Source organism: Buteo buteo, chromosome 4 (genome assembly GCF_964188355.1).
Source record: "Buteo buteo chromosome 4, bButBut1.hap1.1, whole genome shotgun sequence".
Classification (NCBI taxonomy): Eukaryota; Metazoa; Chordata; class Aves; order Accipitriformes; family Accipitridae; genus Buteo; species Buteo buteo.
Genome location: NC_134174.1, coordinates 14,802,224 through 14,827,313, shown reverse-complemented (window position 1 = coordinate 14,827,313; position 25,090 = coordinate 14,802,224). Strand labels below are relative to the sequence as shown.

Genomic DNA, 25,090 nt, shown 5'->3' with positions numbered 1-25,090 from the left:
TGGAATGGGGAAAAAGAAAATGCATTCGCAGCTATACATAGAAATAATTCTTATCAGCTTAACAGAGCAGCTTCCCAATAACATTCTTAAATTATTGCTAAGACTCACATGTATGTATACATCTGTATTAAAGGTGAGAGCCATTTCTAAGTGTGAAGAGTAAATTTTGTTAGTGATAATATTTTGAAAGCATATCCAAACTTTATCTTCTTGAAATATAGCACTTAAGTTGACAAAGCCAAAAGAGACCATGTACTAGGGAAAAATAAGGGTTCAGATAACTTTGCATTAGCAGGTGAAAACTGGACAGCTGGTACTGATTTATTCTGTTTCGGTTTTACCCTCATGTTGAAAACTCTGGCAGTACGGAAGTTGTTTTATGTGGAAGGCAAATGTTCCTGCCTTACTGAGAAGTACGTTTTTCAGAAAGGTACAGTGGACAAGATGGGCTAATACTGGACTAAAATTTAAGTTACAGCTGGAAGTCTGTCAGTCCTAACTACCAGTGAAAATATGATATCAAGTATCTTATACTTTTTCTTGTGAACAGCTTGTGCATCCTGAGTTGCGTTGCTTATTTGAGCAGCAGTTGGTTGCATTGATTATTTGATAACTCCTTTTTGTCTTCTAGGGAAAGTAATCTTTGGTGCAGGTTCTTTTGGGAGGGAGCAGGTAACTGATTTTAACATTTTGCTGCTACTTGTTTCGGTTTTAAAACTGCTATATTAGTGCTATGTTAGTGTTACCGAGTTGAACAGGTTGAGAGAAATAGAGTAATTTGAGAGTTTTTCCATGCTCTGCTGTTTCCAGCTTCCTTTGAGCAAGTCACTAAATATCTGTTCCTTGACTGTAAATTAAAACAACATACGTTTCATAGGGGCTTGATTATTCATTATGGAATACATTGAAAAGTTAAAGCAAGACAGAAGAGAAGTGGGTGAATCCTTTGGATGGCTAATACCACAAAATGTTGTGGAGCTTCCGAACAGGGAAACTTGTTAAGAACCGTGTACCACAGAGCTGGGAACGTGCAGAGCCACTGTGTAAAAACAGTCGTCTTTCTCCTAGGAGCTGTAATAAGTGTTTATATACAGAGGAGTTCTAATAATGTGTGTTATGCTACACTAGACTGGTAATTTTTTAACTACTTTTACATTTTAAAAAGATTGAAATTAGGATTTTTTTCAGGAGATAACAATTCTTGAACTTGGGCATGTTGGTGTTTTCAGTAAGTGTAAATTGTTATGTTTGTCTGCACTGGATATTTATTAGAGCCTTAATAAATGGCACTTTATTTCAGTGTAGCATTTTTTTAATAAAAGAGTCAGTTAATTACATAATGAAACAAGTGCTTGGAGAGACAAGTGAAAAAATAACGGAGGAAACATTCCTGACACAATCAGATGCTATAATAATTGTAATAAATTGTTCACCAGAGAATATACAGCATTAATTAAATGCCATAGAGCCTAAATGCTGCCAATCCAGAAGCAACTGTGACATATCCAGAAGTGTTCTGTGTTGGTACCAGAGCCTTATTTCATTTAGCTTAACTAGTCTTTAACCCTCATCAGATTTCTGAATGCTCCTGTAATGTGTGTTTGTAGATAGATAGATGGTTACAGGTAGGATTTTAGTCAAGAAAGAACAGTTTTAAGTACTTAAGCCTGTCAGCTGATTAATGTTATGTTTGCTGTCACTTCTGCTGCTCTGCTCAGTTTCCCCCATTCAGACATTCCCCAAAGTGCTTCGAAGACCATTTCATAAAAGGCATGTCTGTTGGGTGGGATTCAGGTTTATTTTTGCTGGAGGACTTTTCGGACATACCCTTCTGTCAGGATGTTAGTGCTGTAGGAAGATCCTGGGGCTTGCAAGGCTGGTTTTTTAAAAGTTAATGCACAGCTTTTCCCAAACTCTTTGTTGTGGGCAGTCTCACCTACAGTTAATGTTTTTCAGGTCGGGATAGTAAATCAGGTAACAGTCACATTTTTGCATACCTGCTCCAAACACTGAGCCTCCTCTATGTTTTCTCCCCATCCCAGTTGCCTCCCCAGTACTGAGCATGCCTTGAGTTTGTCAGAGTCCTCCCAGCAAAACATTGTAATCTTTTTTTTCAGGTAGGCTTCACTTCTCTTTCTTACGGCCCTCCCTCTCCTTTTCTTACGGCCCTCCCTCTCCTTGTCTGCCTCTGCCATTCCTCCTTGGATCTTCCTTCTCAGTGCCCTCCCCTTGCCTCTCAGCTATTCACTTCCCTACACCCCTTTCTCTTCTGGTTACTGGGAAGGCTTAGCACTTCTGTAAGTGCAAGGAATGGCAGGAATGTGCATTGGAGAGTCTGCAGCAGCAGTGGTCTGAAGGACTGTGGGCGGGTGCCCTAAATTTCGTTTCTGAATGCTGCAGTGTCCTGCCTTTCTGAAATCTCTGTTGCTGTAGCATTGCAACTTCACTGCGTGGGCTAAGTTAATAAGCCCTGCAGAGCTAATGTGCTCTGCTCATCCTTTCTGATGGCTGTGTGCTTTACTAGTGACTAGTAACCAGGACTGTTTCTTCTTCTGAATGGAACAGAGTTTTATAATATTCTGAGTAGATTGATACAGTTGGGAAATGACTATTCACTGTCTCCTCTAATACAGGAATTAAGGAACATGAAGAGAGATGAACAAGTAGTAGCAATCAAAATGTTACAAAATGTCACAATATGCTTTGACCAGCCTTGAGACCTTTTAGCTTTGACCAGCCTTGAGACCTTTTAGCTTTGACCAGCCTTGAGACCTTTTAGCTTTGACCAGCCTTGAGACCTTTTAGCTTTGACCAGCCTTGAGACCTTTTAGCTTTGACCAGCCTTGAGACCTTTTAGCTTTGACCAGCCTTGAGACCTTTTAGCTTTGACCAGCCTTGAGACCTTTTAGCTTTGGTCTAACTCCTCCAGCATAGGTGTTGTAGATTTTAAAACTTCAGTTAGCTTTATGCATATAGGTAGGTACTGGAGAAGAATGTAAATGACAGACCGATAGACAAGGTAAGTCTCATTTTGACACAAGTTAAGACAGGTTACTCTAAGGTCATTGCCAAGACTCTAGTTAAAAGAACTTGGAGAAGTTAGGTAAGACTTCTCCCCTAACAGTCCAGTTCCCTCCAATTGGTCTCTGAGATACAGTCTAATTTAATCTGTTGAGATTTTCTTTCAGTATCCGTCAATTAATACATTTTCTGTTATTTGTATTACATTAAACTTTGCAAGGTTATTGTATCACATAGTTAAGGTTTTAACATTCTTTCCGATTTCCAGGGTCATTAAGGTAATTCCCAGGTCATGTCTGAGGATTAACTCAGTATAGTCAAATTGTATAATTTCTTGCTAGAATGTTGTGGCTGATAAAACTTAAAATTAGCTTGACTATCTGAATATTTTTCTCAATAGAAAGGTAACCTACCCAGGTGTATTAAGTGTAGAATCTCTAATTTAGGAAGCCCTTGAACCACAAATCACTGGAAGTTGTACATCTTGTTTTTTCCTAATACTCCTCCCTGATCATCTACTGCTGGCCTCTGTTGGTGGCCAATAGTAGATGCTGGGTCAAATTAAACTTTTTGGTATTGTGTTTCATGCATGTCCTTTCCAAGTTCCACATTTTCTTTGTTCCTGAGTTCTTTGGTGATTGCCATTATTCTCTGCAGTTAAAACTGAAGGTGGTAAGAGATCCATTCTCTTACTACTTTAGTCTTTGTTGTCAAGTGATTCTTAATTGAGCCTAATCAAAAAGATGTTTAGTATGGTTCTCTTTCTAAAACAGTTTCTGCAGGCTCTTGTTGTTAAAACCTTCTATTCATATCATTTAAAATTTATTAGAAACTAGAGATAATAAGTCAAATCAGTACTTTTAACTGTTTCAAAGAAAACAAAAATTAATTAGGTTTTTTGTTTGGTTGTTTGGTTGGTTTTTTTTACAAATACCTATTTCATTGTTCACCCTAATGCTATTGTTAACATGTAGAAATAACTGACAAGATTTGCATAATTAACATGTTTTATTTTAAGTTGTTCTGTGTTTGGGCACTGTTCTTGTATATGTTTATATATAATTCAAATGTAGTACCAAAGCATATACCACGTTCTGCTCATTTTAGGGGGAACTGTTTTTCCTCTAAACAGGGTGATGATTGCTTTAGCCAGTATGCAAACAAACATTTGTGTTGATCTCATCAACAAGTTTATTTGGAAATTATCCTTAATTAAATCCCAGATGTCTGTATGGTCTTCGAAGTACTTGGACATCATCTCCTAAAATGGATTATCAAGTCCAATTATCAAGGCCTTCCCATTCGTTGTGTAAAAAGTATAATTCGACAGGTAAGTTTTTTTTAATGTTATAATAAGGTTTTTCCACCATCGTTAACACTGAAAATTAGAATGATGATATTTCAACTGAACTCTTACTAATGAATATCTAAGACAATGTTATTGGTAATTCCAGGGGGGTTTGCAAAAGCTTCTTTCTTGGTAGCCTGCATTTCTGCATGCTGGGGTGGGGGTGGCGGGGTTGTGTTGTGGGGTTTTTTTGTTTTTGTTTTTGTTTTTTGTTTTGTTTTGGTGTTTGTTTTTTTTAAATCAAGGTTTTGCTCTGATAAGGGAGTTTCCTGAGCTGCTTTAGAAAATAAAAAGTTGAAGCAATGAGTCTTTTTCATAGATGTAAGGATATTAATATTCAGTTGCAGTTTTGGTTGACATGTCATGCTTCTAAATATAAGATCTTCTGGAAGATAAAACATCAGCACAGCAGAACAGTGGGAATAATAATAATAATTATTATTATTATTATTGTCCTGGTTTCATCTGTGATGGAGTAAATTTTCATTCTAGGAGCTGGTATAGTGTTATGTTTTGGATTTGGTATGAGTAGAATGTTGATAACACACTGATGTTTTCAGTTGTTGCTAAGTAGTGTTTAGACTAAGTCAAGGATTTTTCAGCTTCTTATGCCCAGCCAGTGAGAAAGCTGGAGGGGCACAAGAAGTTGGGAGGGGGCACAGCCAGGACAGCTGACCCAAACGGGCCAAAAGGGTATTCCATACCATGTGATGTCATGCCCAGTATATGAACTGGGGGGAGTTGGCCTGGGGGTATGGATTGCTGCTTGGGAACTAACTGGGCATCAGTCAGCGAGTGGTGAGCAATTGCATTTTGCATCACTTGTTCTGTATATTCCAATTCTTTTATTATTTTTGTAATCATTATTATTTTCTTCCTTTCTGTTCTATTAAACTGTTCTTATCTCAACCCACGAGTTTTACTTTTTTCCTGATTCTCTCCCTCATCCCACTGGGTGGGGGGGAAGAGAGAGAGTGGCTGCATGGTGCTTAGTTGCTGGCTGGGGTTGAACCACAACAAAACTGAACAAAAATTATATCTCTCTGAAAAGTAGGTTCTAAAGGAAAAAATTGTTCTTTGAAAAATTGTTGTCTATCTGTATTAAAGTTTTTGTAAAGTCAGAGGGTTAACTAGATGAAACAGTTGAACGTTTCACTGGGACATGTTCTTTCAAAATATGTTCTTTTGCTATACTATGAAAAACAAATTGCTGAGAGGTGATCTTAAGGAGAAATAGTGTCTCAGCAAGGAAAAATCATCTCTCTCTTTCTCTGTGATTTTGTATATACTATGAATCTATGTGCAGTTAATACCTACAAATGACACATGAAGTATTTTGGCACTTACATAACTTGTATTGCCTTTCATCAACTTTACCTGTATTTTATCAAGTGATCTGTTAAAGTAGTTACTTTCTTTGTAATTATTATTGTATGTCAACTGGTGAATATCAACCTATCAGCTCTTTAATCAGAATTAGCTAAATAACCTGATCAATGCAGTTGTTAGTACACAGTTGAAGTTTTAGGTCCATGAATTTCTATGCAACTAAGTGGCTCAGATACTAGAAATAAGGAGCTGTAGTAATGCAGTGCTCCAGCTGAACTGAGCTGTCTGCTAAGAAAAGGGAATATATGTGTTTGTGGTATATGTGCATGTAAATACCCACTGTTTTCAGTAAACATTCTTTTTTGTTGTTGTTCGGAACATTTTCACTTTGGTTGCACCATTGTCCTGGAGTTTGGCCAAAACCTGAGAAATTACTATGTAATTTCTTGATACACTGGGTTTAGCAGCAAAGCCAGGTTTAGGAGCTCCCTGCTGCAGTTTACTCTTACCTCAGTTACACTGCCTGTTTGTAGAAACAGGCTGTAAGCCAGACCACTGAATGGATCCAAGCTGAAAACAACCCTGTTTTGGAAGGAAGGTGAGAACTTCTGAACCCATCTTCACAGCATCTTTACCAACAGGCTCCTGTAACCTAGCAGAGGAGGATTTTCAGGTGGGATCTTCAGGGATGGTGACCACAACCCAGTGAGAACTGGGGTCAGCAAGGACAGGAGCCTGAGGGACAGAATTATGGGGGAGGCTCTCAGTGCTTTCTCTGATCGTCATGACTGGGGGACCTGACTCAAGTGGCATATATAAATGCATACAGCATGGGGAACAGAGGACAAGGATTAGAAATCCATATGCGGTCGCAGAGCTATGACCTCATTGTGAGCACAGAGGTGTGGTGTGATAGCTTAGATCCCTGGAGAGCAGCAGTAGCCTGATAAAGGCACTTAGAAAGGGTGGCCAGGGAAGAGAAGTTGAGCTTAAATATTTGAATCTTTGCCGTAGAGTGGGTCAGGGTGAGAGGGAAGACCAACAAGGGTGACATCATGGTATGTATCTGCTACAGGCTGCCAATTTCAGAAGCAGATGAGAAGCACCTTCTTTAGAAAGCTGGAATAATCTGGTTCTTACGGAGCCTTTTAACCACGTTAATACCTACTCTGGTGGGGCACATGCAGTCAAGGAAATTTCTGCAGTGTGTTGAGGACAGTTTCTCAGCATAGGGTGAGCTGTGTCTCAGCAAGGAGACAAGTTGGAGATGCACCTTGCTGGACTGGTTATGAATAAGGAAGAACTAGTTGAAAATGTGGAGACTGATGGCAGGCTTGGCATGAGGGGTCCTGGTAGACAAGCTGAATGTGAGGCAGTGGTGGGCTCCTGTGATAATGAAAGCTAACCGTGTAGTAGGCCACATTAGCAAGAGTGTAGGCAGCAGAATGAGGGCTCTGTTTTAGTACCAGGACACTCTACAGTTTTGGGCTCCAAGTGCAAGACATTGGCTTACTGAATTGAGTCCAGTGAAAGGCCACGAAGAGTATCGGGGAGCTGCAGCATATGATGTATGAGAGGTCTTGGAAGAACTGGTTTGTTCAGTTTTGAGAAGAAAAGGCTAATAAAGGGGGAAACTTTTGATCTCTTCAGGACAGATACAGAAAATGGAGCCAGACTTCTCTTGTCAATACACAGAGATAGGGCAAGAAGCAGAGGTACAAAAAGAGACATTCTAGTTACATATTAGGAAGAAATTCTTTGTAATGAGGGTGGTCAGGCACTGGAACAGTTTATCTACAGTGTTACACAGTGATACGCAGTCTGCATCTTAGGAAATAGTCAGAAATGAACTGGATAAAGGCTCTGAGCAGGCTGGTCTGATTTTGAGGCAAGATACAACTTTGAAGCCGGTGTGACTTAGGCGGGGAGGGTTTGCATCACACAATCTTCCAACCTAAATTACTCTTTGCATGTAAGCAAAGGTAAAAATTCCAAGTAATTCAAACACTTGATACCTGAAAAAAGAGGAATGGGTTAATCCTGACAGATTAAAAAGGTTTAATTTTTGTGAGGTTGGAATGAACTGTTTGGACTAGGGAGAGTGGCATTGACTGTTAAGACTCCCAGGTTGTTCATCTCATTGAAGATAACGCAGATCCTTATTCTTTTTTCTACTAGACAAAACTTGTGCTACACGTGCTCCAAGAACTTATTTATAAAACTTGAATATGAAACAGTTCAATTATTGCACTGGTGTTACTGTACAGCAAACCATTTTGTTTCAGAAAGTACTATAATTCCATGCTACAATTGAAAAGGAATTTTTAATGCTATGATTTGGACTATTATTTCCATTTTTGAGTACTTTTGGACATTGGGACAAAACTAGGTTTATTTTAAAATGCAGCTGAGAGTTGAGTTTCTTAATAAATTTCAGTTCAGTTTCAAGCAGGTTTTTTCTCCTGGGGTAGAGTTAGATGAACTGTCATGCAAAAGAAGACCTTGCAGAATTGAAAAAAAGGCCAGTTGCTGTAGTTCCTTTTTTGCAGTGGAGATAATTCAAACTGTCCCATTTATTTACTTCTGGAATCCTTACTTTGGGTTGTAAAATATATATAGCATCAGTCCCTTTTGAGAGGATCGTGTTCTGAAACTGATGATGAAACGAGCATCGTGTGTTTGATCAATGAAAATTTTCACTTTTGCCTTGATCGACAGTATAGTAAATAATCTGTTTAATGCGTCAATATGGTGTGGCTCCTTGTATGAAAAAGAAAGAAAAAGAAGTTAATATTAATTAGAAACTGCAAATTATGAGCTTACTTATGTGAACCTAACCATGTGACCTTTACAAGGGAAAAAATACAGCCTTCTAATTTACATTTTTGATTGTAGCAACAGGGTCTGTCGTAATTTTTCAGACTCACAAGACATTACCCATTTCCTCTTTTTTTTCTTTTTCCAGTAGACAAATAAATAAAAACTGGGAGTGTTTTCCCTGTTCTTCATCATCTCGGAGCACGGTGCAAAGCATGTCCATGTAGTACATGTTTCCGTTCTGGTTTAGTGGTACAAATGTGCTTCCAGTTTTTAGGGTGAAGAAGTCTGATCCACATTTTAAGAGAGCTAAGAACATTCTTTCTAATTATAAAATTCTAGCAGAATGATCCTTATGGTAAGTCATGGAACTGATTGGGATTCTAAAAAATATTTTGTTTTCTTTTTTTTTTTTTCTTCCCCCAAAAAGGACTCTTAAGCCAAATTAAAGACAGAGCTGTCACCCTAACACTGTTACTTAAGAGGGGGAAAGGCTGTCCTTTTAAAAGTGGGAGATAATAAAATCTAGTTTCACATGAATTCCACTTCTACATATCGCAGTGGAACAGATATTTTTTTCTTCTGAATGTTTATAGCTTTCAGTGTACTCTGGAATCTTTTTTTTCTTGGTCTCAGAATTACAGACATTCAGTGGTGATTTGTAAGATAGTCTGTAGTGTAGTGGGGGAGGGAAGAGACTTTTATAATCCATCTTCATGTTGCTGTTGCTTTTAATGCCTCTCTTCAAATTTGATGTCATTTAACCACTAACTACCTTCCCAGTATAAACCAATCTTTCTTCAACATTTCTTACTTCAAGACATACTGTATGTTCTTTCAGTTGCTCTGGCAAGTAGTCAAGCATATTTTGGATCTGCAGGGGAAAAAATCCCGATTATCAAGAACACATCAGTTTTTAGGTGTACTATTGGCACTGACACTGAGTCCTGCTCAAGTGAACATACAGTTTTTATATAGGCATATAAAGAAAGCTTTTCAGGTAGTTGCTGTTCTAGTCTAGCTCCCGAACTGGAGAAAGAAGAGCCTTGCACTTGAGGTATTTCTAGGATACATTAGCCTGAGCGTAAATATACACATGCTGCTGCTTTTCTTCTCTTGAGCTGCCTTGTGTGCTGGATGGATGTGCCAGCTCTGGTACTAGCTAAGGACTGGGTGGTAGACTAAATAAATGTCTTTGTAGTCTATTACTGTTTTTTTGAACCAACATGTTTTGCTTTTAAAGTTCACCCTAGCTAGTTAGGTCTTAAACGATCCTGAGAGCAAGGAGCTTGCTAATTAATTTATAAAGTACCTAGAATGGCAGGATGTTCTTGTAGCTGGAGCTCATGAGTCTGGAGGTCTGTTTGCTGCTGTAGAAAAAAAGTGAAAGAAGTTTTTTTAAGTGGGGTCAGCTAGGTTTCTGCTTTTTTGTAGATTATCATAGCAATAGCTTGGTTTACACTGTTACATTATTCTGTATTGAATAATTGCAGTAATTGACTCCCACAGTTTATCATACCTAGGTCTTACCTGAAATACTTGTAAAATCACACAAACTATTGTATTTCTGTTCCAGTCAGAATTAGAGAAATTTTTTCATTGTGTAAAAATCATGGTTTAATTCTTACTCCAGAATGCATTGTTAAGACTTAGGATATGCAGGTTTGATAGGAACTAGCAGAATTTAGCCTACAGAGAGTGTGAAAGACTAGTGGAAAAATACATGTGACAAAGGTAGACATATCCTTATGTGACATCTTGGTCGCATTAAAAGCTGAATTACTATTGGTATTCTAAGGAAAACTATAGTTAGCATTCTCAACAACTCATTCCCCTTTTTGCTTTTTTTCCTACTCAATTGTAAGATGATTATTCACAAACCATAAAACTTCAGTTACAGTATGTAGTACTTGCAGCGGGTTTTTTCAAATAACTGTCTTTTAAACAATCAACCAGTAAGGAATAGTCTTTCTGACCGAGCAGCCAAATTCCTTTTTCAAAGGAAGTTGTATCAAGGTTTTTTACACATGTGCAGATCAACTAAAGAGCACTTGGGAAATGGAAGTCTAGAGAGTAGTAGGGTGCTGTCATCAAGACAGTTCAGCCAGCCATGGTCTTACTCATGAAAGTCTCATAACTGGATTTATGAGCTAATTAAATTACCCTGTCAGGCCACATATGGACTGCAGAGAGTTGGTTGAACATCTCTGTACTACTAATAAATACTTTTATCTTGGTCTGGGTAATTAAAATAAAGTCTTAAAAAATCCTTTTGTAATTAGGTACTTCAAGGTCTAGATTATCTACACAGCAAGTGCAAGATCATTCATACGGATATAAAGCCAGAAAACATATTGATGTGCGTGGATGATGCCTATGTTCGTAGAATGGCTGCTGAAGCTACTGAGTGGCAGAAGGCTGGTGCTCCTCCCCCCTCTGGCTCAGCAGGTATGATACTATATTTAAATGCAATGTAGTAAAGTTCCATCAGTGTATTAATGCTAACAATATTTTGTTTAATGAAAATGATCATTTTAAATAACTGTGTGTGAAAAATGCATGTTCTAGTTAATCCTTATGCTCTGGAAACTATCAGGGAAATGCTTTCTTCTCAGTTTTGCACATTCAAATTTTTGGGGTCCCCAGAGGCAGAAAAAGATTTGTGGTATAAACTGACTCTTCTCCCACCCCACAAGCTTTAACGGCTGGGTTTTAGCTGCACTGGGGCCTTGCATCTCTAGAATTGACAATGATTAATAAACTTACGTAAATTATATGTCTAGTTCTATTACAAGTTAATCAGCATCCTTGTGAAATGATCTGCTCTCTTGTCAGTCATAACTTATTCTCAGGATGCAATGAAAAGTCTTAGAGTGCATAGTTTTTCACGCTTGAAAATGGAACTTATGTACCTAACTGAATTTGTGATAAGCCCTTCTACCTAGCACTGTGTGTGAAATGTTTTATGTTAAAATTGCCAAGAGTTTAGATAGGAACTGTACATTATGTTCAGCTAGGAGAAAGCAAGGTAAAGGAAATTCACAGCAATCAGTAAAGACAAGCAAAGAGGAAGTGTGGCTTTTCCAGTGATCTTTAGTACCATGGTTGCTATTTATTCGCCAGTTGAGCACATCAGCTACAGGCAGTAGAGAAATAACGTTTAAATACCTTTGTAATATTGTCAGAAAATATATCACAGATAACAATCTCTGAGGTATAGTAAAAATACCTGCTATATCAGGGACAAATACTGTGGTCAAAATCCATAAATATTTCACAGTATTATATAAGTTAAGATGCAAAATCTTATAAACTGTGAATATATTGTATTGAACTTTACATAATATGTAATCACATAGCTAAAGACTGTATGTTGTTTGTGTGGGAAGTAACTTGATTTTGTTCATGCAGCCTTTATATTGCTTCCTGACATTAAAATAAATATTACTTTAAGGAATATATTGATGGAGTTCTTATCACACTTTGTTCTTAACAAATAGTAATTAAATCCATGGCTTTCCACACAGAAGCTGAAGATGTGTTTTCTTTACAGCATTTCAAGAACAGGTTCTGCATAATTACCCTTTTTAGAGCAGCAATGGTACTCAAGTTTAAGAATCTTTTTGAAAACGTTGCCCTTTCAGGGGCATACAAGCAGTTTCATCCCTGACCTTACCAGCAGGAGCTGAAGCTATAAAAGAGCTCTGAATTCTCAACTGTCTCTGTTCTGTTTTTTATTTTGCATTTGTTAATTGCCATATGCCTGTATGTCTGAAGAAGGTCATGAGAGGTTCTCTTCCCCCGTTCAGTTCCTCTTTCTCACTTCCACTTTGCCTCTGTCTCCCATATTTGGTTATTTCTATTGGTTTTGATTATTTTGGGAGGTGGGGTGGGTGTGTGGCTTGTATTGCTGTTCTGTGCATTATCACAGCTAGTTTGTAATCTCATCAGACCTAGTCGTTGATGGTATCCTTCTGAGAGATGCTTAAGGAAGAGGTCCATGCTGGAGATGCTTTTTTTGTGGTGGTGTGCTTTTTGCCATAGGCACTTCTTCATGCCTCCAGTCCTAGCAGTCAAACTTTTGACTTTTCTGTTGAGTGCAACACAGTAGTTGTCTCTGTTGATATTCCCTGAACTATTTAGAATATGTCTATACCTCCTCAGTCAGCTAACTACATACACTTAATCTGTGACAACTTCACTCTTCACTGATTCAGACTTTCCTTTCTGACTTTCATTAACTCTCCACCAACCACAGTAGAGTGAACAGATACTGATGCTAGCTCCTTCCAATTCCAGATGCTATAATGGAGACAGCAGCAGGTACTTGTAAAGAGTAAAAAATCCAGCTAAAAAAAAATTCACTGCCTTATATTTAGTTAAGAATATTTTTACATGATTTCTACTACTTTCTGCTTTTATGGAGTTGTTTTTGTAAAAATATATCTTTAAAATTTTATTTTTTTCTTTTTAGTGAGTACAGCTCCACAACAAAAGCCTGTAAGTATTGTTATATAATTCAAGTTAACTATCTTATTTTCTGTGTTTCTGTAGGTATTAGTAGCTGTCAGACTGTTGGTAGTCTACCCTTTTCAGAAGCTTCCTTTGAATAAAGCTTTTATCTTTCAAAGAACACTTTTAATGTCTTTGGCCTTACCACTTTTAAGCACAGTATTTCTCTGATGGAAACTCTCATAGACTTAAAATTCTATAGTGATGTCAAAGAAAGTTAAGTATTGCTATTTTCATCTCTTGAGGAATAATCCATTCTGTTCAAATCCTGACAAAAATGGGTGCCTGCACTAAATATCACGCATTGCAGATAGCTTAAGGACTTTAAGGCCTTAATCATCAAGGCCTTAAAGGAGAGGGTTTTTTAGGAGGTTTGAAAGATCTTTTTGCTGTATACATACAACAAATAACCACTGATAATACTGCTGCTTAGAAATATCTAAGGTCAAACCTGCTTTCTATGTCTGTGTGTACAGAACGTATATAATTTCAATGGGCATACAACATGGATGAAAATCAATAGGATTGTCAAATTAACTGTCTTGTTTTGACTGTACCATAGCTTCTTTTGAAGATAACAGGATTTCCAGATAAGCCTTTGAGAAAATAACATTTACCTTTGTTCCTTGTACTTTATTTTTGAATTATATGAGGATTTCTTACGGGGATATCTAAACAATGAATGAAAACTGGATAGATTTCATTTATCAAATAGTAAAAATAGAAGTCAGAATTCAGTTAAAATATAAGAAAGTGTTTCAATCCTAGCTCAGATGTGTTAATTTTTCTTTTCCTTGTTATTGTACCTGAGTTTTTCAATCCTTATGTTATATAAAATGTGAAACTTTCTGTAATGGCCATCTGTTGTTTGTGATTCATATGTTTTGGGCCAGAAGTGTATAATAAAAATGCCTTCCTTTCACTGGGAAATAGCTGAACAACATAGGATTTATTTAAAATTCTTTACTGTTTTCAATCTCTTTGGCTTTCTTGTATCATTTTTCTCAGCATTCTTTTGCAGGTCATTACCTGCATTATACAGAGAGAGAAATAATGTATAAAATTTACATGTAAATAACTAGATATGATAGCAGACTATCTTCCACATACAGTATAATCTGTTAACCTAGAGTGAAGTTTATTTTGCCTAGTCGAGATTATTTTGCTCTTGTATCTAATGGACAACCATGTAAAAACATGTATAACTATATAAAATTTTGATTACTTTTTTACTTCATATAACCCTACACCATTCTTGATGTGAAGTAAAATGGAAAAAGCAATATATTTGCTATTTTAATTGTCATCCAGTATTTTCAAATAAAAAGTAAACATACTGTAAGTGAATTTGCTGTGAGATGCCTTGAGAATAATTGTTCAGGGTTTTTTTGTTTCCTTTTGTTTGTATTAATATTTCAGGTTGGAAAAATATCCAAAAACAAAAAGAAGAAACTGAAGAAAAAACAGAAGAGACAAGCTGAGCTGTTAGAAAAACGCCTGCAGGAAATAGAAGAACTAGAGCGAGAAGCTGAAAGGAAAAAAATAGAAGAAAATGTAACCTCAGCTGTACCATCAAATGAACAAGAAGATGAGTACCACCCAGAGGTGAAACTAAAAACAGCTGATATAGAAGAGGTAGTAGATGAAGAACCTGGAAATGATGATGGTTAGTATTAACTGCTTTTATTGACCCTGAATTTACTGTTTCAGAGGAGAAAGTAACTGCAGCATTGCATCTTGTGCAATGAACAAAATCTCCAAACTGTCCTAGATCATTAAGTTTCATTTTCTCCTGTAGGTAAAATCATAACTATAAAGTCTAAAAAGGAAAAGTAAAGTCAGACCCACTACAGAAGTGAAGAACATCAATAGCAATCTAGCTATCAAATCCCATGAAAGAGCACACAGAAAATTCAACAGAACAGTCAGTTGTCATACCACATTATGTGCCGTAACTGAGTATCTTGGTGAAATAGAAGAAAAATAAGATTAATTTCTATTCTGTAACATTAATGTAGTTAGAGTCATCGTTACTTTCCCCTTTTCTTACAATATTTGTTGTAACGGTCTATCAGATAATAATGATTGCAGCTTCTTCACTAAAATTTTTAAGATGTCTTGTTAAAGTTCTTGTTTAGTCCTGGTGATTTGGAGCATAATTGTTATGGTCCAGCTCCATTCTGGCTTCCCTGGTTTTCTTGTCAACTGCTTCCAATTCTGATAAAAATGTAACTGTCTTTTGATTTGGTTTAGTTTTGTTCTGCTCTTACTGTGAATTTTCCTACTTCTATGATGACTCACTGTTTGACACAGATTGAGTTACAGATCTGTAAAGCTTGCTTTCAAGATCTCATGTATCGTCCCTTCACAACATTCTTCTCTTCTGAATTGTTCCCTCCTGAACCACTTCCCATTGTTTATTTTTTTCAGCATCCTTATTAGTTCGTTCTTCCGCCTTTAATTTAGATTTTAAGGTCTTTTGCAGTGATCTCAGTGTGTGCTATGTCAGAAGTCAAGTAGTTACTGAAGAGTTAAACATCATTAATGCCTAATTTCAAAATGCTATATTGATTTATGATCTAATATGTTGCTCATTGAAATTTTTCAGGTGAAGCAGAAGATCAGGACGAAAAAGAAGACACAGAGAAAGAAAACACGGAAAAAGATGACGATGTCGAGCAGGAACTTGTCAACACTGACCCTACAGACCCTAAGTGGATAGAATCCCCCAAAACAAATGGCCATATTGTGAACGGCCCATTCCTATTGGAACAACAGATTGAAGATGAAGATGAGGAAGAGGAAGAATGTCCAAATCCAGAGGAGTATAATCTTGATGAGCCAAATGCAAAAAGCGATTACTCTTATAGCAGCTCCTATGAACAGTTTAATGGTGAATTGCCAAATGGACGTCATAAAATCCCTGAGTCACAGTTCTCTGAATTTTCATCTTCAGTGTTCTCTGGGGCTCTAGAGTCTGTAGCTTGTGGTTCTGCTGTTTCTGAAGGATCAACTGTAACCGAAAGAGAGGAGAGCAGCCCATCTCATGACAGGAGCAGAACAGTTTCAGCTTCAAGCACTGGGGATTTGCCAAAAAGTAAGTATTCTTCCTAGTGGCATATGCCATGCTTGAAGTTTCTTGGAGCTGTAGGGGATGTCTTACGTAGAATGAATAGTGGGGATAAACCTTATGTATGTTTTATCTGTGTTCAGTGACACATGTATGCAGATACTACTTTTTACTCGTTTGGGGTATTTTTGATGAAAATTCAGTACAAAGCCTTATGGGTAGGCTGTCACACAATTCATTCAGTAACATAAAAGGACTTTTCTATAACAGAAAAGAACTGTATCACACCATTTCCCTGACTTTGAACATAAGGTCTAGCACTTCTTAGTGATGTTGACATCTTTCTACCTACAGGTGAAGTGTTTTAAATGTGTTTAGTTTCTGGGTTGGTGCCAAACCTACTAATGTCCTGGCCTCCTTCATGCTTGAGTCTGAAGAGTGCCCACTGAAAAGGTGGTGCCTATGTGCCATCCTCTGCAGTCAGAGAAATTTGTGCAGACTGCCCCCAAATGCTCTCTTCCCTAGGTACTGCCCAGAGTTGGGGAGGGAAGTGGGATATGGGGTCAGATTAACCATAGCTAGGGTTAGGTTACAGCTGCAGCCCACTAATGGGAACCCTTTTTCCATTGCTGATTTCATCTTCTTGGTTTCATCTATGCTGAACATTTTGCTGATTGAATCATACATCGTGTGAATGCAAAAATCTCAATTATTATTTTAAATTTAGTATTTCATGTTAGAAGACTTTTGGCAAAAAGGCAGAGCAGATATCTAGAAATGAAGGGGGAGGCCTTTAAGTTAGTTTGGTCCCAAAGCATCCTGGTGAATTTTGACCTCCTAGGACCAGGTTTCAAGGAAAAGCAAATGTATTAGTTTTGAATGGCTTTTAGAAATGGGAGGGGGGGAAACCACTTTTGATTTGAGTTGATGGAAGACTTCTGTCTTGTAGCATGAGTGTGTATTACAGTAAAAAAAAAGAGGCAAGTAAGTGGAATAGAAAGGCAGTAGTTAGGTTAAGAAAAAATTGTAGTAGTCACATTAAAGGCAGTAGCTTAGCTGAGCTTACTTTAAGTAAATTAGGTGATTTTTCTTGCATTCAAAACTGTGAGTTTGATAGATGGAGCTTGGAACACAATGCAAAGGTATTCTAGTTAAATTCAAACAAATTTACCATCTTAAATTTTAAGAGGAAAGCAGAACTATGATTTTTTTTTTCTGCTGTAGAACTTTGTTTTTAAGGGTATTAGATAAGTTATTGTAGATGAAATATTGACATTGACAGGTCAGTCTATACAGGAAAGAGAAAAGGAAGGTTGTAGTTGCAAGTAAGCATTATTCCCATAGTTTAAGGGCAGAAGGTGATCATGAGATCATGTAACCTGACTTCCTTTTATAACAAGCCAGTAATACACCATCTATTAAGCCCAGTAACCTGTCTTTGGCTTAAAACATATTCTCCAAAAAGATCCCTCCTCTTGATTTGGACAAATGAAGTGATAAAAAAATCTAGTGTGGTTGAAGTGTGTTCCACTGGTCAGTACTCAGAATTGTTTCAGAAGAATGTCGCAATTTTGGATTTGTCTGGCTGCAGCTTCTAGCTATTGCTTCTTGTTATATCTGTTCTCAGTCCTTAAAAAATTCTGTAATATGCTGTTTTCATTCATTAACGGTTCTTTTCTGTTTCAAACAGTTCCTCTCAACCTTTTATTAAAACTCAACAAGATGAAGTCTTTGTAAGGCATGTTGCCAACCCTCAACTCATTATGTTTTTTCTGTATTCAGCATAGTTTTGGACATTTAAATTCTGGCCACTAGAACTGCTCGGATCCAAAACTTTAGCCTGTAAATCGTGATTTTTGAAGATACGGAAAGTGAAATCTTGGTGTCATTGCAAAGAGCTGGATTTTTGCCATTGAATTAAATAGCTCCAGGGTAGTACACATAGGTTTTATTTATAGTGCCAGTGGCTAAATGATAAATATATGAGTTTCAGCTTTAATAAAGAAAATACTGAGAGACTAAATCTGTAAGCGGATAGAAGAAAATGAGGTAGCTTAGGGAGAAGATCACCAAGCCTACATCAACATTGTCGCAGATGAAGTTACTAAATTTAAATAGAGATGTTTCGAAAATATGGTCGAGTGTATTTCTTGGTTTAAGACTTTAGAAGAGCAATTCACACAGTTACAGAGTCTGACAGGTAAGGTAATCTGCAGGTAGGCAAGAAATGTGAAATAAAATACAGCAGAGTAGAGCTGTATTTCTGGAAGATGTCAAGATCCAGGCAAGTAAGTCTTCCAGTCCATCTCCTTACACTCTGTAGTCCCTGAAACAATGTGTGGGAGGTTCCTAGATGCCTGGTAGCCTCTTCCTTTGTGTTGCTGGCAGTATATAGGCAGGAAGCCTCTACTCCTGGTTTCCTGGGGTGATGCGTAAAATACTCGTGCCTCCAGAGAGTAAAGGCAGATAGTAAATTCAGTCACAGCTCACTTCTGCAGAAAGAGGAAAAGCTGAACATCATTAATATTAATGGCATCAATAATAATATTGGGTTAAGCAGTAATAAAACAGATTAAGGTATTTAGAAAGAAGAAAGATACAACAGATGCAGGTTAGTCAATATTTTTAAATGGTGCTACTTTCTCCATATAACTTAGTGCCCTTTTCTGTAGAAGTAGGCTTTATTTGTTCCCTTCTGTCTAGGCATTGCTATACATCATTAAGTAACATGGTCTCATCTTATTTTTTCAGGATACTTGCCTCATTCAGTGCACAGACCAGTTTGTGTTCAGTGGATGAGCAGCTATTAAGTTTTTGTCTTAAAAAGTTTTAACTGCATGACCAAATGCCCTTAAGATAGATCTATTAATTTCCTCATGACTCTCCTCCTCATTCTAGTGTTTGAATGTTTACTAAGTATACTATCGTGCTGAGACTGTGAGAAGAGGAGGTGATATTTCTCAGTTTTATGGAACTAGGACACACAAAAGTGAAAATCAGAAATGCTTACTAATTTTATGCTGAGGTTGAGCTCCTTTGGATACTTATTTGAGAGTACTTACTAAAAAGTAAGCTCCTTTTGACTTCACTTTCAGTTGTGAATGATCTGTGTTTCTCAAATTCAAAATCCAAGGTCTCATATTCATCTCTCGGAAAATACGAGACATAAACTTCATGAGTTCCTGAGAAAAACACAGAAGTTTAGGCACTTGCCTGTTATATTGGTGGTTTTTTAAAACTTGAGTCTTGGACTCCATTCCAGCTTTTTTAGAGGACTGTTTTGTTGAGGTCACTGCCCTTCCTGTCTTCTGCTGTTCAGTCCTGTCTTTTCTTTCCTTCTCTCCCCTGGTGGATCTTGCTACTTTCTTTTCTGGTTAGCCAGTATTTCAGTGCCTTGATGGTCTCTTCAGGCTTGCTGTCCCAGCGGTTGAAGGATCTTCATCTGATTTCAGTCACTCCTAACTCACCATTAGACATCCTGTATTTTTTCTTCTTGTCCCATGTCTGGTGTATTTTCCTCTTCCAATTCTTACACCAGTTTAACAGATCATTATATCCCCATTGGAGTCCCGGGTGCCTTTTGGATCTAGTACCTCTTTCTTACCATCAGTTTCCAATTTAGTCTTCTTAGCTTTGGGACAAGGAAACTGAGATCAATCCTCTGCTGTTATGTGATTTGTGATACTGGGTTCTGTCTTCCACGTTCAAGTCAATCTGCTTGCTTTCCAATGCAGTTTAGGAGCTAGCAGGTGGTATGTCCAAACAAAGAAAAGCAGCGGTCCTCCACTGTCATATGTTAGGGTTATCAGTGTCCCAAGAGCCTCTAAAGATTGCAGGATTAATTAGATTAAAGTTCTGCCTTTTTAGTCCAGATCATACTCAATGCAAATAGGACCTTCAGTGAACTTTGATTCAACACTGAATTATCTGTGAAGTGGGTGACAGTCCCCTAGGCTCTCAAATTAGCCAGGTTTTGGTGAGTCTTTTTCCCCTTCAGACAGGTAAAAAAAAAAAAAAAAGACAAGAAAAGAAGAGAAAAAAATCCAGCCAAATCTTATTTACCTTAGCCAAGAATGGGAGTGCAGAATTTATTTTCTCATCGAAACTGTTCCAAGAACATGTCTTTCATGTGGAGTTCTTGGAGTTTGAGTTTTAACATTTTCTTTCTGAATCTGTTCTTGGAAACATATGCACTGTTTTTGCTTAGAAGCTCCTCTGGATATTCTAATAATAGTTATTTGGCAGTTAAAGAACACAAAAAATTTGCACTTGAAATGTGTAAGGATACTTAGAAATCAAGGTAAGAAATCCTATTTATGTTGCTTTAATTTTTTGTAACATTCAGCAAATGATTTTGATGTCTTCGATGTATTACAAAGCTAGACAAAGTGTCAAGTCAGAACTGCTTAGAGATAATGAACAGTATGCTCAAAGTACTAACTATTCTGTATTTTGCTTGTGTTAGCAAAAACTCGTGCTGCTGACTTACTGGTGAATCCACTGGATCCAAGAAATGCAGATAAAATTAGAGTTAAAATTGCTGACCTGGGGAATGCCTGCTGGGTGGTAAGTAGAGCAACATCATTTTAGCTGTATAGCCTTCACTATTTAAAGCAGGCCTTTTTGTTGTTTGTTTTTTCCATTAATGTGGTTCTTTCTATTTTAGCATAAACACTTCACAGAAGACATCCAGACAAGACAATATAGATCCATAGAGGTTTTAATAGGAGCAGGTTACAGTACACCTGCTGATATCTGGAGTACAGCATGTATGGTAAGAACAATACAACGTGTATTTTACAAGAATAAACCTCCTAAAACCAATTGTTTATTTAGTGAGGAAACCTGATGAGGATGGTTCTGACATTTTGACACAAATACATTATCATAAATTATGTCATATCAGATAACTACTGATGATTTTTTCCCTTTATTTCAATTTCTCAAGCATTCTTAATCAAAAGGAAGTATATTGGAGAACATTTCTAATTTTCATTTGATGCATTTTAAACTTGCAAGTTTGGAGGGAAATATATGTATATTTTAAATTACAAAGCCTAACTGAAATAGTACAACTGCATGTTTCCTTCCCATCTTAGAATCTATGCAACTGTTTGCTATGTTTCCATTCCTTTTTCTTGCATAAAGTAGCAAAAAAGTCAAATACTTCAAATTCTTGCCAAGTGCAGTGAAAACATCAGATTCAGCTTGCAAATCACAGCTTTAGGTTCTAAACTTTGAAGAGGAGGAGTTAGTTTATTAGTAAAATACGTGGTAACATTCTGTTGAATTAGTTTTAACACAGTAAAATTGAAATTATAGATTTTTAAAGATCTTCAAAGAATAGGAGAAGTAAAAACTTAGTCATTCAACTTTCTGAAACACTTATTCTGTAATAACTCTTTGAGGACAAATAAGCTACAATGATCTCATTAAAGATAGTTTTGGAAATACATTTAGAAATATCTGTCTATTTTAAAAGTGAAAACCTATTCAAATCTTCATATTTTACAAATAAATGTCTGAAAAGAATAAGTGTGTGAGGAGGAGGAGAAGACTCAAATACTAGACACAGTTTGGAGGCGTGGGTGATGAGAAGAATTGCAGAGCTCAGAGGGAGAGGAGGAGGATTGAAAGGAACATAAAATCCTACAGATATTATAAGCTCAGCAAGCCATGTGTTGGAAGTAACTAACCCATAAGTAAAATTGCAAGTATGTTTTCTCTAGAGTTTAATACTAGCTTTTGCTTTAGTACACAGAAAAGAACGTCTATTTCCAAATTTACTTTTTCATTTGGGGGCAAAATGTAGAATTTTTCTATTACATGGAAAACAAAGTGTAGAAAATACTCCACAGTTTTGATCCCCAATTCATTGAATGATTCTTCTCTTAACTAACTACAAAATTACTATAGAGACTTCTCGTTCCTTTCACCTGATATTTTGTAAACCTCAGTTGAGCTTGATACCTTTTTATGGTATTGAATACCCTATATTCACCTTCCTTTAAGGGTGTACCTACACCCTACTAATTTTAGATACAGTCGCGTAGCTAAAGCCACATAAAAAATGCTGAAGTCTGTCTATGATTGGGTTTAAAGAAAGTGGGGTACTTAATATCAATATCAACAGCTAGGGTATATAATATTCTTAGAATAATTGGGGTTTTCCAGCCCCTTACATTTTAATTCTTTTCCATGTTATATAAGTGTTACTGCTTTCTTCATGTGAGTCCTTTCTCAAACTCAAGAGGAAAAAAAAAGGCCTGAAGCAGCTCTGCCACTAGGGCTATCTTAATTCAGATTCACAATTAGTTATGAAATTTCAGTATTTTAATGAGAAAATTATACTTCTGCTTTTTTGTTATGTAAGCTTTAAAGGTATTAAAGCATTTGAGGCAGAAACACTGGAATTCTGTCTTCTGCCACAGACTTTGGGGTTTTGCCCTTAAAAAATGCTGTAGAGATTTTATACTCCTCCAACAACTGAATTCAACAATTGTATGTCAGTGTCGTTATTGTGTAGTCGTGTAAAAAATAGAGATCAGTCTCTGAAGCTCACCCCAAAAATTCATAGTTTCAAAACCCCTCAGGATCTGCTTTCATTCCAGTGTGGTTGAGAAAAATGGGTCAGAGCACTGTGAGTGCTGATCCTCTATTGGATGGAAAACAGCTCTGAGGTAGGGATTGACTTGAAGACCTTAACAGCTCTTTCTGCGGAGGACCTGTAACAAAGATTAACTGCCAGGGCAATGTTGCTGATGTGGAACTGCAAACTCCCAATTAACTTACTTAGGCTGTCTTTGGAAATTATTATTTGATTCTCTCCAATCCCTAAAGCAGCCATGAACTGTAAAGTACCAAAGTGTTTTAAGGCCATTGTAGTCCCACTTGCTTTCTCAGGTTTGGATTCCTTGTTGTACCTAGGTGTGGTTCAGAAAATGGCCTTCTAGGTTACCTTGCTCTTGTTTCTCATTTAATTCACTTTATTCTGTAATGTTTCCTGGTGTGTGCATTTTCAAAAGGGTTGTCTGCTGGAGCAGGAGGCGGAGGCGTTATTTACTTTCAGCCAAAATACAGCTCAGATACCCCATTAACCATGTTGTCCAAGGCTCTCAAAGGAGAGCAAGGCGACTTCTTTGTCATGTTGCTTTGCTTGTACAAGTCCAAAGTCATTAAGTACATTTTTGGAAGTAGTACTATGCAAAATGAATGGTCCAGCAGTATTGCCATGACTTTTTTTCTTGGCAAGTTTCCACCCTTCCATACTTGGCCCAGTGTGACAGTACCAAGCACATGTGAAGTGGTATCCTACCAGCTGACTCTGTATTGACTGCATACAGTATTTCTCATTTCCTCCTTTTTTGAAACTGAAGAAAAAGAAGTTTGTCAATTAAGGGGTAGCTATATGTTAAGTGACCTAAATTTGAGGTTGTGTTCAGGTTAGGTAAGTAATTGCTCTGATCGTATTCACCTGTCAGAAATACTACATTTGTAAATGGGTAAGATGCCACTGATTTGCAGTGGGAGCCGTGTCACATAATTACAGATCCTGTCCTTCATTCTGATTATCTGATCATGATTTTGACTTTGGGTGAGCTTTCTTGTCTCACTTTCTCTACTGAATGATAAAGCACATATTGCAAAAGTGTGTGCCTAATATGAATGATGTGAATTAATGTGAATGCAAAGTATGGTAAGGTAGTATCAAAGCAAAGATGAGATGTTACACTTTTAAAACCCTTGCTCACAACTGTGTCACTGAGCTAGTTCTCTGAACTGGCACTGAAAGAGGGTAAAAAATATTTTGACCTCATTTGGATGGAATTGTGTGCAAATACATCTTGTAGATCTGTGTGTACCCATGACCTTCAAATCAGAGATTTCTGACCAGTATTCTCACAGAGACTGACGCAGATGTGCTCTTCACTCCTCTGTGTAGCTCTTGCTGACAGAAGACCTGCTGCTGCAAAGTCATGGTCACGTTCTTCATCTCAATGGGCATACACAACATGGCTGCCAAACTCTCCTAAAACGGCTTGCTCACAAGTAGTCCAGAACACTCTGCTTGGTAGTAAACAGCACATGTGAAGACTGCTTAGCTTGCAAAGTAGAAGAGATTCTTCATGTGTTATGTATGCACTACTGTGTCAGATATTCTAGATCATGTCTCCACTAAAAAAATGACAATAAAAACAGGCCTTTCTTTGAATTAATTTAGGGTCCATAGGGTTTCCATGTCCGAGGTTTGAGTGTACATAAAATGCATCAATCTTTTCACATCTCTCAGATTTTATGAAGGACCACTTGGAATATTTGGGACCAGGATTCACCTGGGATCTTGGTCTTGTGCTTTATGGATCTCCATTTGAGCCTAAGGTTTTTCACTGTCTTTTGCTTGCTAATGAAATAATCTTGCTCACTGGGAACAGCATTGCCTGTGAGAGTAGCAGAGCTGCTAGTTCTTTTATTGGCTTGTATTTATGGCATAAAGTGTTGTCAGGCACAGAGGTTGTGTTTTATCATAACAGCAGCAGACTGTATTTTTGCAGACTGTCTTTTTTCATCATACCATTTGCTCATCAGTTTTACTTAGTCTTTAGTAATGAGGATGGAGATGATGATGGTGACGTTTTTAAACAAAAGTCTCTGATAACTGTGCCCTGAGCGTGCAAAGCATCTGTGTTCATGTGTGCACAGCAACTTTCAGAATACCCTTTACGAATCTGGCTTTTAGGACATGACATGTTGTGTCTACATGGAGTGCTCTCCTCACCTGGGCTCTGCTAGTATGGGTTGGCTTCATCTAGCCATCAACTCCATGGTTTTGATGCAGCTTTCAGTAAATAATAGCCCTGTTTTATTGTATTGTCTTTACTATGGGAGTAGCCAGAAATTCTGGTCAGGGTTACTTGTGCTGCAGGTGTACATAAACAGAGGCATGTAAGGACTCTACCCAAATAGCAAAAGAAGGAGAAATAACTCAGTGCTAA

At 37.3% G+C, this 25,090-nt stretch overlaps 1 protein-coding gene across 6 annotated transcripts in view; it reads left to right on the top strand.

Moving 5' to 3' along the window:
* SRPK2 (SRSF protein kinase 2) overlaps window positions 1-25,090 on the top strand; it is a 149,238-nt gene that overhangs the window by 108,415 nt on the left and 15,733 nt on the right. For all 6 annotated transcript variants that reach the window (XM_075024820.1, XM_075024819.1, XM_075024815.1 and 3 more), the window contains 7 exons: window positions 4,245-4,351; window positions 10,798-10,963; window positions 12,990-13,015; window positions 14,447-14,693; window positions 15,636-16,124; window positions 20,563-20,663; window positions 20,764-20,871. In XM_075024820.1, the coding sequence (XP_074880921.1) occupies window positions 4,245-4,351; window positions 10,798-10,963; window positions 12,990-13,015; window positions 14,447-14,693; window positions 15,636-16,124; window positions 20,563-20,663; window positions 20,764-20,871 (1,244 nt within the window). The remainder of the gene's footprint in view (window positions 1-4,244; window positions 4,352-10,797; window positions 10,964-12,989; window positions 13,016-14,446; window positions 14,694-15,635; window positions 16,125-20,562; window positions 20,664-20,763; window positions 20,872-25,090) is intronic.